At 45.0% G+C, this 18,300-nt stretch overlaps 1 protein-coding gene across 3 annotated transcripts; it reads right to left on the bottom strand.

Annotated features, from left to right (window-relative positions):
• Positions 1–413: 413 nt before the first annotated feature.
• Positions 414–17,552, bottom strand: LOC136751553 (guanylyl cyclase C). 3 transcript variants are annotated; one of them, XM_066707261.1, is made up of 27 exons: positions 15,898–17,552; positions 15,288–15,400; positions 14,989–15,056; positions 14,351–14,563; positions 14,077–14,144; positions 13,707–13,803; positions 13,349–13,460; positions 13,065–13,197; positions 12,783–12,865; positions 12,281–12,401; positions 11,924–11,999; positions 11,705–11,804; positions 11,454–11,519; positions 9,695–9,766; positions 9,466–9,570; positions 9,118–9,204; positions 8,828–8,960; positions 8,443–8,580; positions 8,095–8,186; positions 5,936–6,027; positions 4,943–5,101; positions 2,948–3,140; positions 2,537–2,711; positions 2,238–2,336; positions 1,944–2,038; positions 1,738–1,814; positions 414–1,404 (listed from the first exon to the last, which is right to left on the bottom strand). In XM_066707261.1, the coding sequence occupies exons 1-27, from the start codon at positions 16,073–16,075 to the stop codon at positions 1,176–1,178; spliced, it is 3,174 nt and encodes a 1,057-aa protein (XP_066563358.1). In that variant the 5' UTR covers positions 16,076–17,552; the 3' UTR covers positions 414–1,175. The 3 variants fall into 3 exon arrangements, with proteins under 3 accessions (XP_066563358.1, XP_066563356.1, XP_066563357.1); XM_066707259.1 differs by having other exon boundaries at positions 14,026–14,144; positions 15,898–17,551; XM_066707260.1 differs by having other exon boundaries at positions 11,705–11,801; positions 14,026–14,144; positions 15,898–17,551.
• Positions 17,553–18,300: the final 748 nt, after the last annotated feature.

The raw sequence follows: 18,300 nt of genomic DNA, 5'->3' as shown, positions 1-18,300 counted from the left end.
GAAACAGTCAAACAGGATAGAGATTGTGTGTTTTGGGGCACAGGTATTTGGTTAAGGACTTACGACAATGTCTCTATCTCTGAATCTATTTTGAATAGCTGAATTGATTTATTTTTTATTCGTGAAGATTTACAAGCATCAATGGTTGACACGATTTTTTAAGCTGATGTCTGATTGGTCCATATTACAGTGCAAGTGTGTGACCCCCTCTCTTACATATATTTGAACTGTCATTGTTCGAGTGGCCCATAGGATTGCCTAAATGTCAGATTTCTACCACAAATCGGAGAACCCTTGTGTCTAATTCGGTCTCGCCTGTTTAAATTTAGTCACTAAGAGAACCATGTTTGGCACAGCTGATGTTGCCATGGAAACAGACAAAGCAGGGAAAGAAACTAAATCGATCTCTGGCCTGATTTGGAAGTAAAGCTTTTATTGTGGCATTTTCAGGACCAACAGGAGCTGTTCGCCAAAGCAGCAGGGGTCAGTGATAACAGCTTCCATTGCTGGACATCGGAAATACAAGAAAATGCAGACAGACACACAGACAGACGGGTACAAAGTGACAGACACAGATAGCATGGCAGTTTTTTGCACCTTTCTGCCTAATTGTGCTTTTTGAAAACTCATCCGTGTGTGTAACAAATTCAGCAGTTAAAGACCAAGAGGGGTTAAAGAGTGAAGAAACAAAATACATAGGCCCTGCGTTCAATTAATACTCAATAAATAGCTTTTTTTACATATATATATATAGATCGAGAGAGAGAGAGAGAGAGATGTCTGCATTGCAGAAGTTGTTGCTGTTTTACATCTGGGGTCCAGTGGGGTCTATAAGGGCCAGTGTGCAGGTAACATACAGGTGTATATGGAATGTGTGGATAGGTAGGTGTACATGTTGTGTAGTGGTGTGTATAGAGCCTGTCGCCAGGTAGGCATATGTAAATGGATGTTTGGTACAGGTGTGTAAGCAGTGTCTCTACAGGTTGGTGTACAGGCAATGTACATCTGTGAATGTAACCTGTGTCCAGGTACATGTGCACTTTTGAGCACAGGTGTAAGTGCGTTTGAGTTCGTCTCCAGATGTGCGGGAGAGAGGTGTGTCTTGCAGGTCTTTGCGGAATGTGTCTACAGGTAGGTGTGAACGTTTGTGAGGTACAGGAGTGTGTCAGAGGGGTCTACAGGTAGGTGTGCAGGTTGTTGGTGGTGGCCAGGTGCAGGTACTCCAGCTGGAACTCCTCCAGGCTATCCTTCTTCTCCTCCCTCTGCTTCTCCTCCCTCTCTTTCTCTCTCCTCCTCTGGCGTGCCGACAGGGTCTTCCTGCGCTCGGCCCGGCCCAGTGAGCGGCGCTCCAGGCACGCCTCGATCATCTCTGCGAAGTCAGCCTGCAGGCGCTGGAAATTCTCCCTGTGGAGAGAGAGAAGAGGGAGGGGAGAAAGGATGGAGAGGGAGGAGATGAGGAGGCAGGTGGTTTGGGGTGTGGGAGAGATGCAGGAAGGAGACCGAGAGAGAGAGAGTGAAAGTGAGATGGATAATAAGGGAAGTAGACAGAATGGAAGAGACAGAGAGGGAGAAGGGACAGCAACAGAGAGAGATTATAAGATCCATCAAACTCTACCCAGACAAATCAAACAAATGATTGTAGGAAAAACTGCATCCACCAGTCCCAGTGCAGGGGGTGTGTTTAGGAGCCCCGCCTATGACTGATGATTGGTGGAGGGAGGAGAGAGGTCCACTCACGCAGTGGGAGGGGTGGGCAGGTTGTAGTCCTGCCCTGTCACTCCAGTCAGCCAGTAGGTGATCTCAGTACCTCTGCCCTGACAGACACAACACAGTCAGTCAGTGACACAGAACAGTCTGCAGCACTGTGACAACACAGCACAATTCATTACAACATGTATTATTACTATTGTTGTTATTGTTTTTATAATTCGTAGTAGTAGTACCTTGAGGTAGGTCTCCCCTCGCCTCTCGTACTCAAACTTGCAGTCGGTCCTCTGGAGGATGTTAATGGTGGACTGACTGACATGGATACGCAGTGCTGAAGGGAGGGAGAGGGAAAGAGGAGGAAGGAGGGTGTGTTACTGTTAGTGTGTTACTGTTTTGTGAGTGTGCTGTTTGTGTGTGAGTGTGTTAAGAGTGATGCTAGTATGTTTTGTTTTGGGAGCGTGCTGTTAGTATGTTGTGTGTTAGTTTGCAGTTAGTGTGTTGTTGGCATGTTGTTAGGGTGTTATACTCACGCAAGCCAGTGGACTCCATGCGTGACGCTGTGTTCACTGTGTCCCCAAACAGGCAGTACCGTGGCATCTTGATGCCAACCACGCCTGCCGCACATGGACCTGCAACACACCCAGAACACAACAACATTGAATATACACCTAACACATTCATATTGAACCATACCTACAACACACGGAACACAAATGGAACACACATAATTGGGACACACACAGATCAGATACATATAACAGATGGAAGGAAGGTACACGCACACAGAGCACACACATGCATGGGAAATGCACATAGAGGTGTGTTATACCAGAGTGTACCCCGATGCGTATCCACACGGGCAGCCCCGGCAGGTGGCGCAGCTGGAAGGTGCCCATGAAGGCCAGGATGTCCAGAGCCATGCGGCTGATGTCCACCGCATGTCTGTCCCCGTTCCGCCGCGGCAGTCCAGACGCCACCATGTACGCATCGCCAATAGTCTCCACCTGCGGCAACAGAAGAGAAGAAGTGGGAGAGGGATGAAAGGAGGAGGACGAAGGGAAGGAGAGGAGAGCATCTATTAGACACTGTGGATGTTGAACATGGACGGACAGACATACAGTTGACACACACAGGGAGGCCCATACAGACACATACAATCACACCCACAGACAGAGACACTCACTTGATGACCTAGTAGACATCATGGTGGTTGAACATGTACACACACACACTTGCTGACCTTGTAGACGTCGTGGTGGTCCAGGATGCTGTCGAAGCTGCGGTAGATGTCGTTGAGCATGTCCACCACCTCCATGGGCGTGCTGTAGCGGCACAGCGTGGTGAAGCCCACGATGTCACTGAAGTACACTGTCACCTGCTCGAACAGCTCCGGCTCCACCAGTCCCGTCTCCTTCAGGGAGCGCACTACCGGGCTGGGGGGAGGGTAGAGTGGGATGGAGAGAGGGCAGGAAGACTTAATTATGAAACAAAAAAGTCTTTCAGAGAAGAGATTGGTGAAGAAGAAACTGGACTCACTTATACAGTGAGGGAAAAAAGTATTTGATCCCCTGCTGATTTTGTATGTTTCCCCACTGACAAAGAAATGATCAGTCTATAATTTTAATGGTAGGTGTATTTTAACAGTGAGAGACAGAATAACAACAAAAAAATCCAGAAAAACGCATTTCAAAAAAGTTATACATTGATTTGCATGTTAATGAGTGAAATAAGTATTTGATCCCCTATCAATCAGCAAGATTTCTGGCTCCCAGGTGTCTTAAAGGGAGTGCTCCTAATCTCAGCTCGTTACCTGTATAAAAGACACCTGTCCACAGAAGCAATCAATCAATCAGATTCCAAACTCTCCACCATGGCCAAGACCAAAGAGCTGTCCAAGGATGTCAGGGACAAGATTGTAGACCTACACAAGGCTGGAATGGGCTACAAGACCATCGCCAAGCAGCTTGGTGAGAAGGTGACAACAGTTGGTGCGATTATTCGCAAATGGAAGAAACACAAAATAACTGTCAGTCTCCCTCGGTCTGGGGCTCCATGCAAGATCTCAACTTGTGGAGTTTCAATGATCATGAGAACGGTGAGGAATCAGCCCAGAACTACACGGGAGGATCTTGTTAATGATCTCAAGGCAGCTGGGACCATAGTCACCAAGAAAACAATTGGTAACACACTACACCGTGAAGGACTGAAATCCTGCAGCGCCCGCAAGGTCCCCCTGCTCAAGAAAGCACATGTACAGGCCCGTCTGAAGTTTGCCAATGAACATCTGAATGATTCAGAGGAGAACTGGGTGAAAGTGTTGTGGTCAGATGAGACCAAAATCGAGCTCTTTGGCATCAACTCAACTCGCCGTGTTTGGATGAGGAGGAATGACCCCAAGAACACCATCCCCACCGTCAAACATGGAGGTGGAAACAACATTATGCTTTGGGGGTGTTTTTCTGCTAAGGGGACAGGACAACTGCACCGCATCAAAGGGACGATGGACGGGGCCATGTACCGTCAAATCTTGGGTGAGAACCTCCTTCCCTCAGGGCATTGAAAATGGGTCGTGGATGGGTATTCCAGCATGACAATGACCCAAAACACACAGCCAAGGCAACAAAGGAGTGGCTCAAGAAGAAGCACATTAAGGTCCTGGAGTGGCCTAGCCAGTCTCCAGACCCTTAATCCCATAGAAAATCTGTGGAGGGAGCTGAAGGTTCGAGTTGCCAAACGTCAGCCTCGAAACCTTAATGACTTGGAGAGGATCTGCAAAGAGGAGTGGGACAAAATCCCTCCTGAGATGTGTGCAAACCTGGTGGCCAACTACAAGAAACATCTGACCTCTGTGATTGCCAACAAGGGTTTTGCCACCAAGTACTAAGTCCAAGGCGTCAAATACTTATTTCCCTCATTAACATGCAAATCAATGTATAACTTTTTTGAAATGCGTTTTTCTGGATTTTTTTGTTGTTATTCTGTCTCTCACTGTTAAAATACACCTACCATTAAAATTATAGACTGATCATTTCTTTGTCAGTGGGCAAACGTACAAAATCAGCAGGGGATCAAATACTTTTTTCCCCTCACTGTAACCAAAAACCGCCCACCCCCCAGTGCTCACTGCCCCCACCCAAGCAGCTGAAGACAGAGGACGAAAGTGAGTGCCCCCCTCCTCTCATATGCTCTCCTTCTACAGTCAGTCCATCTCTTTCTCTCTCTCCCACTCCCTCACCCCGGCAGCAGCATGAAGTTGAGCCGGTCAGCCCGGTCCCTCTCGGCCTTGTACAGCGCCGTCCTCTCCTCCACCAGGTGCTCCAGGTTCCTCGAGTACATCTGCAGCCGGCGGATCAGGTTGTCCATGTAGCTCTCATTAGCCTGGTTGTGCAGGTTACTGCCGACACAGACACACAACCGTGAACACACACACACAAAAGTCTACATGCCCTTATTGAAAATGCAGATTTTGTTGATTTAAAAGCTTAAATCAGACTTTAATAAGATCTGGTAACCTGCATATATTTTGGAATTAATGCCAAAAAGGTCTACCTTGGTACAAGGTAGACTACAAGACATTTTCCTGAATAGATTGACTGTGTCTCCTTGCAAAATGTAGGCGGGCTTGGATGTTCTTTTTTGAGAGAAATGGCTCCTGTCTTGCCACCCTACCCCACAGGTCAGACTTTTCGAGAATATGTGTGATGGTTGGAATATGCAGGGAGTGGTCAGTTACTGCCAGAAATTCCTGCAGCTCCTTAGGTTGCCATTGCCCTATTGAAAGCCACCTCCATGATGAGCTTTCTCCCTTATTCAGGGCTAATCAGATTAACTTCATTTGATGCCAGGTGAAGGAAAATTACATTTGTACATGATTTAGAACATGATTGGTTAAATCTGAACACAGTTACAACCACCATTATAAAGGCTGTGCACAATTATGCAACCAAGGCATTGACAGATTTTATTTTTTTATTATTTTTACAAGAAATTATCGATTTGTTTTGCACCTAAATGTTATTGGTTACATAATTGGTGAAAGGTGAAAAAGGGTCTGATATGATTTGATTTCAGCCTTTACATCAACTAAAGCTGCATTTTCAATAAGGGTGTGTAGACCTTTGATATCCACTGGATACAGCTGTGAACACACCACATACACAAAACTTTAAACACACTACACAATCAAAACACTACATTGAGAGAGTGAGGGAGGGAGAGGAAGACTCACCTGAAGATCTTCCCCAGCGTGCTCTCGATCTTCTTGAAGTCCGGCCTTCTCTCAGGGTCCTCGTCCCAACAGCTTTTCACCAGGACGTACACCTGGAAGGGAGAGGCAGAGAGAGTTTTTGAGTTTTACAAAACATTTTATTGAATGAAATTCAAAAATATGAAATCAAGACTCATACTCAATTAACTTTACACAGAAAACTGAACAGGAGTGAGTCATAGTGAGGAGCTTTATCCATGCACCACAGCCTCTGGAAAGACTCCAGGTCCTTACTGAGAGAATAAAACCTGTAATCTGTTAATACTCTGGCCTTTATAAGTGCCTTAAGGAGCATCACTGCATTTGAAGAGAGAGGGAGAGACTTGACCTTTAATCCACTTTAATTCAATTTCAACTTTATATCAAAAATCTATTATTTACACAGTTCATAATCCAAACAATCCACATTAAAACATGATAAAACACACACTAAACAACCTTCATATAAAAAACAAACCTATTACCTCAGTAAAAACCCAAGATCATTTTAAAATTTGGGGTGTACCGATAAGGATTTTCTGCACTGATACAGATAACTGATCAGTCAATACCGATATTAATAATAGTGCAACACATTTTAAACTACTATAAATATAAGGTTTTTTGGTAGCATTCACCCACACCCACAGACATATTTTATTTTGTGCTTCACTTAAAACTTCTAGTTTTAAAACGAGGTTGCAACTTTATAAATTTTCATGATTTTCTTCTTCTTTCTTTTCTGTGCACTGTATTCAGGTTTTTAAACTGTAAATCAAATATTTTAAAATACTTTTTACAGAACGAATAAAATGTGTCCTATTGGAAAAGAGCATTTGTACAGAGGTGTAGGTTTCATTTCAGAATTGGAGGGACACTGTCAATATAGGGAGTGAACATCCCCTACACCTATGGAGCCGGGCATACAAATTAGGGGGGATATTGTTTCTCTCAACATTGGTGGGGGATACATCCCCTTTCCCTCCCTAAACTCATGCCTATGAATGCGTATTACAGTTATAACAATTGGTAACAAACTTATTAACATTTCATAAGTTTAAAATGCAACACACTTGAGTGGTCTATTCAAATTAATTTTATCAAGAACGCAAAAAAACAAAAAAAATGCATCTTTTACAAAAACTAGATCCGCTTAAAAAACGACCAACATACGTCTCAGAGAAAAATCCATACTGGCATTAAAGTTGGCAGACGACAGTATTAGATGGGCATGCACAATAGTAGGCACAACTTGATGAAGTAAATAAATGAAATGGCTCCATACTGACATTCCTGTTGTTTCGCAAACTTCTCTTTAAGGACATGTGAAGCTGCACTCACTATCAACCCTGCTGCAGACGCAGAGAAACTTCCATGCAACTTTACTCAGAATGGGAATATGGCTGATAAATTCCATTAAATTGTTTGTAATGTCAGTGATCGTTTAAGTACTTCCGGTAATGATTCTACCTCTCTTTTTTGTACCATTAAGTAATCATTGTATTCAGGGACGTGGCACATATTTTTTCATTTTATTCACTGCTGTTGCCATCACGCATAGCACATAACTTGCAATCAGCTGTTCTTATGTTGTTTTTAGCCACTTAAAAAACATCCAAACTGCACTGCTTTGAGACATATTTACAGATAGTTACACATTGCACACTTGAGCAAGTACATTATTATCTCACAGTTTATGTGTCATAGCATTATACGTGACAACCAGCTTAAGTATCTGTAAACACTATTGGCAACAATGACCGAAAAAAGTCGATAGCCGATAGTATAATTTCTCCCTCCTCACCAATCTGCACTTGGCGTCCCCCACACACCACTGGCTGGTGCAAGTGCCCAGGTCAGTAACGAGCCTGTAACACACTCAGCCCTCAGGTGCACAGAGACACCCCCCCTCAGCTGTGGCTCTGTCACCCCTTGCCCTTCCATCTTATTCTACCTGGTTATATAGACTGCCTGCTTTGCCTGTCCAAAAGGAAAATTAACCAGATACCCTTTTACCCAGTGAGGGAGCAACAGGACGGAGTGGGCTGGCTGCTGTCCCTCAGCACCCCCACACTGCAGGGCGACTGTCAGGGTTGTAGACACACTCATTCTAGTCCACACATACTATTACACTCCCTCACCTCCAGCTCTCTCTCCATAGCAGACTCGAAGTGCAGGTCTGGTCTGAACACTGAGAATGGAGAATCTGGATACTGCACCCTGTACAGCTTCTCTGCAGACAGAGAGAGAGACACAGCACAGTCAGAGAGCGAGAGAGAGAGAGAGATACACAAAAGTCAGAGACACCTTCTTCCCCAGATTCGCCAGCAGAGTCCCCGACTTCCCCCAGCTCAGCACAGAGGCGCGGCTCAGGTGGGGGAGCACAGAGACAGTGCTGTGATCACAGCAGAGTGGTTTTGTGTGTTGTTTTGAGAGTTAAGTGTGTGTGGTTGGAGTGGGCCTCAGTGTGTGTGTGTGTGTTGTGTTACCGGTGCGGTCAGAGCAGGCCTCGGTATAGAAGGGGGGCTTGCGCTGGATGATCTCATTGGCGATGATGGCGAAGCTGTACACGTCCCCCTTCTGAGAGATGCCCTGTTTGCGCAGGTGCTCTGGGGCCGTCCACAGGTCTGCAAGAGAAAGGGGGAGGAGAGAAAGAGAGAATGATGCAGGAAGGAAGGTGAAGGGGCAATAGAGAGAGAAAGAGGGGGAGGCCAAGACAGAGAGACATAAAGAGAAACAGAGAGAAAAAGGCAGCAATACAGAGAAAGGCTCATACAGACAGACACAGAAAGACAAAAAAAAGATTCAGACGGACATAGAGCTTTCCCTTGCTTGACCATAGTGTTGCACAGGCACAGAGACACACAGACAGACCTCTCCCAGGGCTGAGGATGGTGTTACAGCCAAAGTCTGTGATCTTGACCACCATGCGGTTGTCCAGGACGCAATTGGTGGACTTGAGGCGGCCGTGGACGTTAATGTTACTGGAGTGCAGGTAGGACATGCCCTGCAGGGGGAGTCAGAGAGCCTCAAACACTGAAACATCCTCCACACACGTGCACTGGTTTACAAGCATAAATACACACACAGACTGGATCACAGGGGTAAACACACGGACTGACACACACTGGGACGCGCAGGCTAACACACATAGACACACTGACCTTGGCAATGTCGTACATCACTGAGATCTTGAACTCCCAGTCCATGAAGGTGCCGTCAGGGTAGGAGATCTTATCATTCAGGACATACTGCAGGGGCAGAGAGACGGACAGACACAGATAGATACATGGAGAGGCAGACAGGCAGGCAGAGACATAGATACATGGAAGTTCTCAGTGCATTGAGAAAGGGGGAGGGAGAGAGGGAGAAGCAGGGGGAGAGAGACGGGGAGAAAGAAAGATGGAAATATACAGTCAGACAGATAGTTAGATCAGAGAGAGTGGAAGAGAGAACAAATAACAGTAAGGCATTTAGTAAATGTCTGGGCATCTGCGGCAGGGTCCCCTCACCTTGAGCGATCCTCTCTCACAGTACTCGAATACTCCAAATGTCCCCAGCTCAAATTTCACCGTCCCGTAGAACTTGGTCAGATTGTAGTAATCAATACAAAGCAGCTGAGACAGGAGAGAAGCAGGTTAACTGGAGAGCTACAGTACAGTAGGGTCCAGTTCAGTAGGGTATCTAGCCCTGGTCCATACACACACACACACACACACACACACACAGACAGCAGTGTACCGCATTCAGCTCAATCTTCTGTCTCTCGTTGAAGTTGCCATCAGAGTGCTTCAACTCTTTGAGAATCACAATCTGCAAGAAGTGATGGATAAGGGACAGCACTGTTACCATCAGTATCACTGGGATTATTACTCCATTATTAGACCATTATTATTATTATTAGTAGTAGTAGTAGTAGTAGTAGTAGTAGTAGTAGTAGTAGTAGTATTGTAGAAGCATTATAATTCTTATTAATAGTACAAGTATCAGTAGTATAGCAATAGTAGTAGAATTTTATATTTCTATTAGTACAGTCAGCTCTCGTTATACTGCCTGGTAAGAGCGATGGGCAAAACCTGCCATACAGCGTGGGTGGCCTTAAAGCGATGTATGTAGATTCAAGGGTTTTATTTTAAGTATGATGCTTATTGCCAGGCTATTTTAATAAAGATGCATCTTTTACAAAACTTCAGTAACATTTAACAGTAGCTACTGTAGTAGTAGGCCCTACCGTAGAACAGGGGTTTTGTATAGTATTTAAATGTATATAGTATTTAATAGAGGTTAACCGATTAATCACGGCCGATAACAGCTTTTTGAAATCGTCGACAATTGGTAGAAATTAACTCCAATAATGGACAATAGTTTTTTGGGGTTGTAGGCATTAATATCCTTGTACTTTTCTCATGTTGCAGTTGGATCTATGTTGCATTTCTATACAGGATTTGTTTCATTCTGAATTTATCTATTTTAATGATTTTATTCTTTATTTTATACTATTTCATACTTCATACTGTTATTTATTTGTTTTGATAAAAAATAACAAAATAAATCTGCCATTCCCCCCACCATAATAACTGTTATTGGTATCGGTTTTGAAAATCCACTATCTGTCGACCTCTAGTATTTTCCTGATGCAGCATACTTTGTGTTAACCAAGCAAAAACATAATAAAGACACACAATGTTTGTACAGTACTGTACTGGTGGTCATAAGCTTTACTATACATGGCACAACTAATATTTGTATGGTATCATGCATGTTTAAATCTACTGTATTTATTTTCACAAAGTAATTACTCAATACTGTACCCTCAGTAGCACATAGCATTGTTATTTATTAAGGACAGTTCAATCAGAAATGAATAATAAACAATGTGCTTAATATGCAAGTCTACATTCAGACTTAAAAACAATCTACAGTACTCTGCTGCTTTTAATTTGTTGGACTTCATTTTCTTTTTATTCTTATTTTAGCCTTTGTGTTTTGTTTATTGTGGTTTACAGAAGTCGCTTATTTTAGACTGTGTCAAGCATTGCAGATGAAACTAATCAACCCAAGACTTCAGATGTGTTGAATGCTGTATGTCTTCAGCAAAGCAAGCTATGACCAGCCTGTAGCACGGATGTTGGTTCAGCATTCAATTGGCACTACAAGGTACGCTACAGTGCTTATATGTCTGTTTGTTTGGCTTGAAGTTGTCAGTTTGGCGTACAGTGGGGATGGCAGTATAATGGGTAACAATAACATAGATTTTATATTGGCAGACATTTATTCAGAAATGAGGCTGGCGGTATAGCGGGGGGCTATATAGCGTGGGAGCACTGTAGTAGTACTAATAGTACTGGTAGCATCATTATTACTACTAGTAGTAGTAATAGCATTATCATTATTAATACTACTTGTAGGTGCTTTGCACTGTTACTGTTATTATTGCTGTTGTTTGAGTGACAGCTGTGTTGTGGGCGTCGCTTTGTATTGTTTGAGTGACATATCTTGCCTTCTTGTCATAGCGCCCTCTGCGGATTCGATCCCCCCTCTCCTTTCTCTTCTGGTCCTCCTCTATCTGAGAGAGAGAAAGAGAGAGAGAGAGAGAGAGAGAGATAGAGAGAGTAATGCACTGCACTGTACTGTGTTGTACTATGGTGCACTCCAGTGTACTGTACTGTGTTGTACAGTATGCTGTGCGGAGTTTTGCGGTATTGTGGTACAGTGTGCTGTGCTGTGCTGTGCTGTGTGGGATGCACTGACCTTGAGGGAGACAAGGCTGTGCTCTCTGGCGTCCAGGGGGCCGATCTGATCCACAGGGATGTGGGACCACTGCTTATTCTGCTGGTGCCGGTACTGCCTGCTGACCAGTCACAGAGTCAGGGTGTTATATCACTCAGAATTGTCAACATCACACTCTACACTGATGAGCCACCAGGGTCGGGATGTTCGAGCTCCTCCCCCACCCACAGCCCTGCTCACCTGACAGTGATGAGTACAATCAGAGCGACAAGCACCACGGTAACAGAGAGAGCGATGTAAGTGTAGTCAGAAGGCTCTGAGACAAGGAGAGAGAGAGCATTTTCACACGCAGCACTGAACACAGGACATACCACACATGAACACTGTACACCCACAGCACTGTACACTGGACATACTACACACATAAACTGGATATACTAAACACACACACATACACCCTTTAAACACATAGCATTGTACACACACACATACACACTGCTTAAACACACACTGTACACATACTCACTCACTGTACACACACGCACGCACGCACGCACGCACGCACGCACGCACGCACACACACACACACACACGCACTTTGACTGTCTAGCTCAACTGGCTTGTGTGGAGGCAGGCCGTCTGCCCAGGGGAGCTCAGGGGTCAGGTTCAGCAAATGGGTGGTGTTGGTGGATGTGTCAAACTGGAACAGGGGCATGTACTGCAGGGGAGAGTGGAGGACAGATTCATGCATGAATAGCCATGCAGGTACCCAGACAGACACACAGAGACAGATGCACAGTCACAGGAACGTAAGAGATACCTTCACAGAGACAGACACACACACAGACACATACATACAAAGATAGATACACAGAGACAGACAGAGAGACCAACACATACATAAAGAAAGACACACACATACAGAAGCACAGATGAAGACTGTCAGACAGACACAAACACACACAGATATGGATTAAGGCTGTTCAAATGAGCGCAACACAAACCAGTTTGAATCCAAAAATAGTTGATGTAAACAACTTTTAGTGTGGGTGCAGTACCCTGTGCGGTACCCAGTGTGGCGCTGTGCTGTGATGCTCACCTTGTTGTCCGCAGAGACATACATCACTGTCAAGTTGACATCTCTGTCCCCAAATTCATCCAGCACTATCTGCCCACTGATCCCTGTTACACACACACAAATGCATAACCCATATATCACACTACTGAGACATTATTATTATTATTATTATTATTATTATTATTATTATTATTATTATTATTGTTAATTATAGTATAGAATAGAATAATTATAATATAGTATTAGGGCCCAGACTGGTGTCAGTGCTGTGTGGACTATATAAATAATGTGATTAGTATTGACCCTGGAAGGTAATGTTCCTGAACTGGTTGTTGAAAACTTCGCTCTCGTCCATCTTGGACTTTTGCATGTCTCTCAGCACCTTTGAGAAGAGCAACACAGCGTCAAAATACCCTGTCACAAAGTCATTGTCCACCTGGGGGCGACAGAGAGACAGAGAACATCAGGATTTCAGGCTGTCAGTGTGGCAGAGTCTCAGTCAGTCAGTCAGGCAGGCAGGCAGGCAGTGTCTCAATATCTCAGTCAGTCAGTCACTCAGTCAGGCAGTGTCAGTCTCTGTGTCTCACCATGCTGGAGTTGAGTGCAGTGATGGAGACGTTGCTCTCGGGAGGGGGCAGGGTGACCACCAGCACCTGTTTTAAGTTGGAGTTGACCGTGATGTTGGAGTAGTACACATGGCTGGAGGGGACAGGGAAATACAGTCACATGCACATACATAATATATACTCACACGATACAGTACACATACATACAAATATACACACACAATACACAGACACAGACTGGAGAGAGTGCTATGTGCACTATAGCTTTGTATAGTATAGTATAAGCTCCCAGTCATCACTAACAGTATAACAGAGTATAAATGAAAAGGGTGAAGGAGTGAATGGATGGACTAGTGGAGGACAGCAGAGGTGGACTGACTTGAAGACGTCCAGCAGGATGAAGACAATGTCATCGTCCACAATTTTTCCTTCTATCAGGTCTCCTAAGTCCTGCGGTGTCCCACACACGATAATGACTGAAAGAGAGAGAAAAATAGAGACCTGTGGTGAATCATACATCACTGTACATATGAGAGAGAGAGAGAGAGAGAGAGATAGAGAGAATGTGGGGCAAGGCACAGGTTATAAAGAGAGAGGAGGGGAGGGGAGAAATTGGACAAAGGAAAACGGAAATCAACCCAGGAAAAACAAATCAATTAACTAATTAGTTAACAAGTCAATTATGGGTGGTTGCTCACGGTTACTGGTGCGGTTACTGTAGGCCATAACCATATGTAGCTCCTCCTTACTGCGGATGATGTGTCGGGGGATGGACAGAGAGAAGTGGGCGGAACCAGCCTCCAGAGCATTCATATACCTGAGACAGAAAGAGAGAACAGGGGGGAAGTAGGGAGATAATAGAGGGGGACAGGAAGGGAGAGGAAAGAGGAAGGTTATATCTTGATTGTTGACAGATTTAGACTATATACTATTTTTATACCCTCCCCCTTTCTCCCTATCTCCCCTTATCACTCCCTCTCAATCTCCCACCCCTATCTCTCCCCCTTTCCTCTCTTCTCTCACCAGAAGCAGTCCTCAGGGTTGTCGGCCTTCTTGTAAATGTAGGCTGAATGCCAGCGGGGCTTCAGTCCCTCCTGCTCCTGGGCCCAGAAGTGCACGAAGAAGTCAGACACCTTGCGGGCGGGCGGCAGCAGACGGGTCAGATTGGCCTTGTAGTCGCAGGACAGGCCAAAGCTGCCGGCCGAGATGATAGGCAGCCCCAGGACTGTCTCCAGACTGAGAGAGAGATGGAGAGAGGATGGGTGAGTGAGGGAGAGAGTGTGGGGGGGTGGGCACAGGAAGGGAGAGAGGAGGAAAGGGCGAGGAAGAGAGAGGAGGAGAAACAATCACAAAGAGAGGGAGAGACAGGGGAAGAGGGAGGGGGAGCGAGAGGGAAATATGGAAGGAGAGAGGGAAGAGGGGGAGGGACAGGGGGAGAGAAGCACATTGAGAGAGGGAGTGAGGGAGAGGGAGGGAGTGGAAGAGGAAGGTGGTGGAGAGCGAGGGAGAGGGAGATGGTATGAGACAAGCACAATCAGAGAAAGAGGGAGGGGGGACAGAGATTATACAGCGGGAGAGGAAGAAATAAAGAGAGAGGGGAGACAGGATCAGACACACCATGAGACACAGAGACACAAACACACACAGTTTCAGAGACTCACTGCACCATCTGGAAGGTGGCGTAGGTACAAGTGGGCCCCAGTACAGCACAGCCCAGCACCTCTTTTTCCTGTAATACACAGAGACACACCTGTATACACCTGTACAGAGGCACAGCAACATACAGAGACAAACTGGCACACCTTCACACAGAGACACACCCTGACATACCTGCACAGAGACACACCCTGACACACCTACACACAGAGACACATCCTGACCCATCTACACAGTACATCAGGGTGTGCAGCCCTGGTCCTGGGAAAGACACGGTACAGGTGGGTTCAGGTGAGAGACTCACATGCAGGTCTTTGAGGATCTGCACTCCCTCGCAGGTGCTGGTGGGGCAGCCCTTGTGCCGGTACAGGGAGTTGTTGAAGCCATGGAAGTTGGCTTTCAAAGTAATATTCTGCTCTACACACACAGACAGACAGAGAGAGTAGATGAATGTCTGTAAATGTTAAATGCATAATTTCTGTATTTATTGTTCAAATTTCCCTGTTTCTGAGCGCTGGACCTGGCTGTCAATGCCTTGTCAACACGGATATCAATTAGTCCTGCCAATAAACCTTTTTAAATTGAATTTAATTGAATTGAGAGAGGGGGAAGGGGTGTGTGCAGACTAATATGCACACAAACACTGACATGGCTGCATACACACACACAGACAGACAGAAACACATGCAGCAATGTAAGGTTCGGGCGCACAGATTAAGCGAGAGCACTTATTCAGCATCCATCCCCTGGAGCTCCCGGGTGGAGGTGGGGCGACCCTCATGGGGATACAGGACACTTGGGACCTACGTTCTGGAGGGCAGGGGCTTACATACAGAACACACACAAACCACAGAGACGATAACCAGCACCAACAAAGGCCAAGCTCAACCGGGGCTGGCGGGGTCCAATCTCACCTCCCTGGTTGTTGCTATAATTGACCGCAGCTTGCACGGCCGGGGTCACGATCTTCAGGCTCCACGGCGACTCCTCGTCGTCCAGCAGCACCACGTCCAGCACGTGCTCCTGCGCGCCGCGGGGCTCGAGCCCGGGCACGCAGGCGAGCCACGCGGCCAGCGCGCACCACCCGCGCATGCTCGGGCTGCCTGTCTGATCTTTATTTATGGGGTTTTAGGGCTGAAATGTCTCCTCTCATCACAGAAGGGTCCACAAATGACCTCTACGTTTGCAGAAAGAAATACGGCTATTTGTGCCACTACTAGCACAGCGGATATTGCGGCTTCTGCAAATATCGTTACTACTGCTGCCGCAAGAGTAACAACACAGATAAGATTTATTTACTGTGGTCGGTGTCCCAATTGATAAATACACATCCAAGCGGCATCGTTTATGTTCGCGGACGTGAGCGATTGGGTAGGCAAATTCATTGAGCGATCCTGGGAGTTGTTTCGTTTGGGTTTACTATGTAGGCCTATGTTGTTATAATAATAATAATAATAATAATAATAATAATAATAATAATAATTACATGTGAGAACACAAACCGAATACAGACAGCATTAAAAAATACATGAACGAAATCGAATAAATACTTGTTGATATGTATTATAAGACTGCTTATCTCAGGGGGCTTTTAGTATATGTTCACTATATCTATTTTCACGTTTTTAAAAAGTGAGGAACAATAAGTAGCCTACCTTGCATTTGACGTCCCGTCTTTACGTTACAGCGGAGAGTTCGAGACTTTGATCTGATATAGGTCAGTGGAGAAAAAACATCGTTTTTAATGTATGTGTCTACATAACCGATGTTATAATTACAGGAAGATATACTACAGCTCATTGAATGATGTTTGAGGAGAAATCAAGCGTCTTGTTATCCGATTTAGTCCAATTATTCTATGGGATCATTCGGAAGGACGGGTTCCGCGGTAGAATGACTTGTATGTGTTTGTTTAAATCGTGATGCTTTCTCTCTATCTTTCTTTCTTTTTTTGCGTTTATCTTAAATCCACGGAAAATTCGTTTTTGACTGCATTCAGATAGTATCTCACAGGACTTGAGACGGAACAAAAACAACAACAACTGATCATATAAAGTAGCCCATATGTAAAACATGCAAACGAACAAATTAATTATTAATAAACCTATTTTTGTTTTTTAAGTCACACGACTTCTCAGCTCTTTGACTGGAATTTGAAAAGTACAGTTAAGTGTTTAAAAGAAAAAGCCATCGCTGTCTCCTGATTTCTCGTTGAGTCTTGTAGTTTAGTGATTCGTTTATTGCATTCCGAGTACAATCCACTGGTTAATTTATATATGAAGAAAACAGCAGTAACGAAAAAAAAGTATATTCTCTGATGGAAAGAAAACTGGTAAACAAGTGTCGCTGAATGATTCCGATGCTGAAAGTTTGAGACCGAGAGTGAGTTACGAATCTGCTCTCTCCCTCCCTCCTGTGTATTAACATTGGAGCAAATGTAGCGTCTCTTTCCTTGTGTCTAAGTTAATAAACAGCCACAGTATATGTAAGAGAGGAAGTTAGGGACACACATTAATAACCACACGGACACACAAGCAGAGGTGCGTGAATGATCAGATACAAACACACACGTTAATAATTACCCATGCAAACACAAACAAGCACGCACACACAGGCAGAGATGCATTAATGATCACAAACACATTAATAACCACACACTCGGATATACAGACAGACAAACACACACACACATATTACTCCAAAACAATCACATTAATCTAAATGCTATCTTCTGGAACTTTCAAATATACCACAGACTTATAGGTTCACATAGTACTTTTGAGTAAGATGCTTTTTGGGGAACTATAGAGGTTTTGAGACAGTTGTCTATGTGAGGGTATCTGCTGAGAAATTATGATTATTAGGTAGAGAACACATGAGTCAATAAGTAAGTGTTAAAGAACTTTGATTAGTAGAGGAGGAGGAGCAGGGGGGTAGGCTGGGGGGCAAATGGGACCCCCCCCCGCTCTCACTGGCGAAAGCACCTTCCGCATCCCCCCATCCGCTCTCACGGTCGCTACTAAGGAGGAGGGTACGGCAATGGGGGGAGGGAGAAAAGACAATGGAGAGACTTAAACGTTTGTACTTTTATGTGGAAAAGAAGAAAAAGAAAAGAGTGAGAGAGAAACACAGACCAAAATAGAGAGGCAGGAGGGGACGAGAGAGAAAGATGGAGAGAGAAGGAGAGGGGATATAAAAGGGTAGAGGTGAGAACGTGAGAGAGAATGTCGAGAAAGAAGGAGAGAGACAGTGACGGAGAGAGAATGGAGAAAGATTGAGAGATAGGGAGGGAGGGAGGGAGGGAAGGAGGGGTTCAG

The sequence above is a fragment of the Amia ocellicauda genome, chromosome 6, assembly GCF_036373705.1.
Source record: "Amia ocellicauda isolate fAmiCal2 chromosome 6, fAmiCal2.hap1, whole genome shotgun sequence".
NCBI lineage: Eukaryota > Metazoa > Chordata > Actinopteri > Amiiformes > Amiidae > Amia > Amia ocellicauda.
The sequence above is the reverse complement of the archived record's forward strand: the minus strand, read 5'-3'. Positions and strand labels throughout refer to the sequence as shown.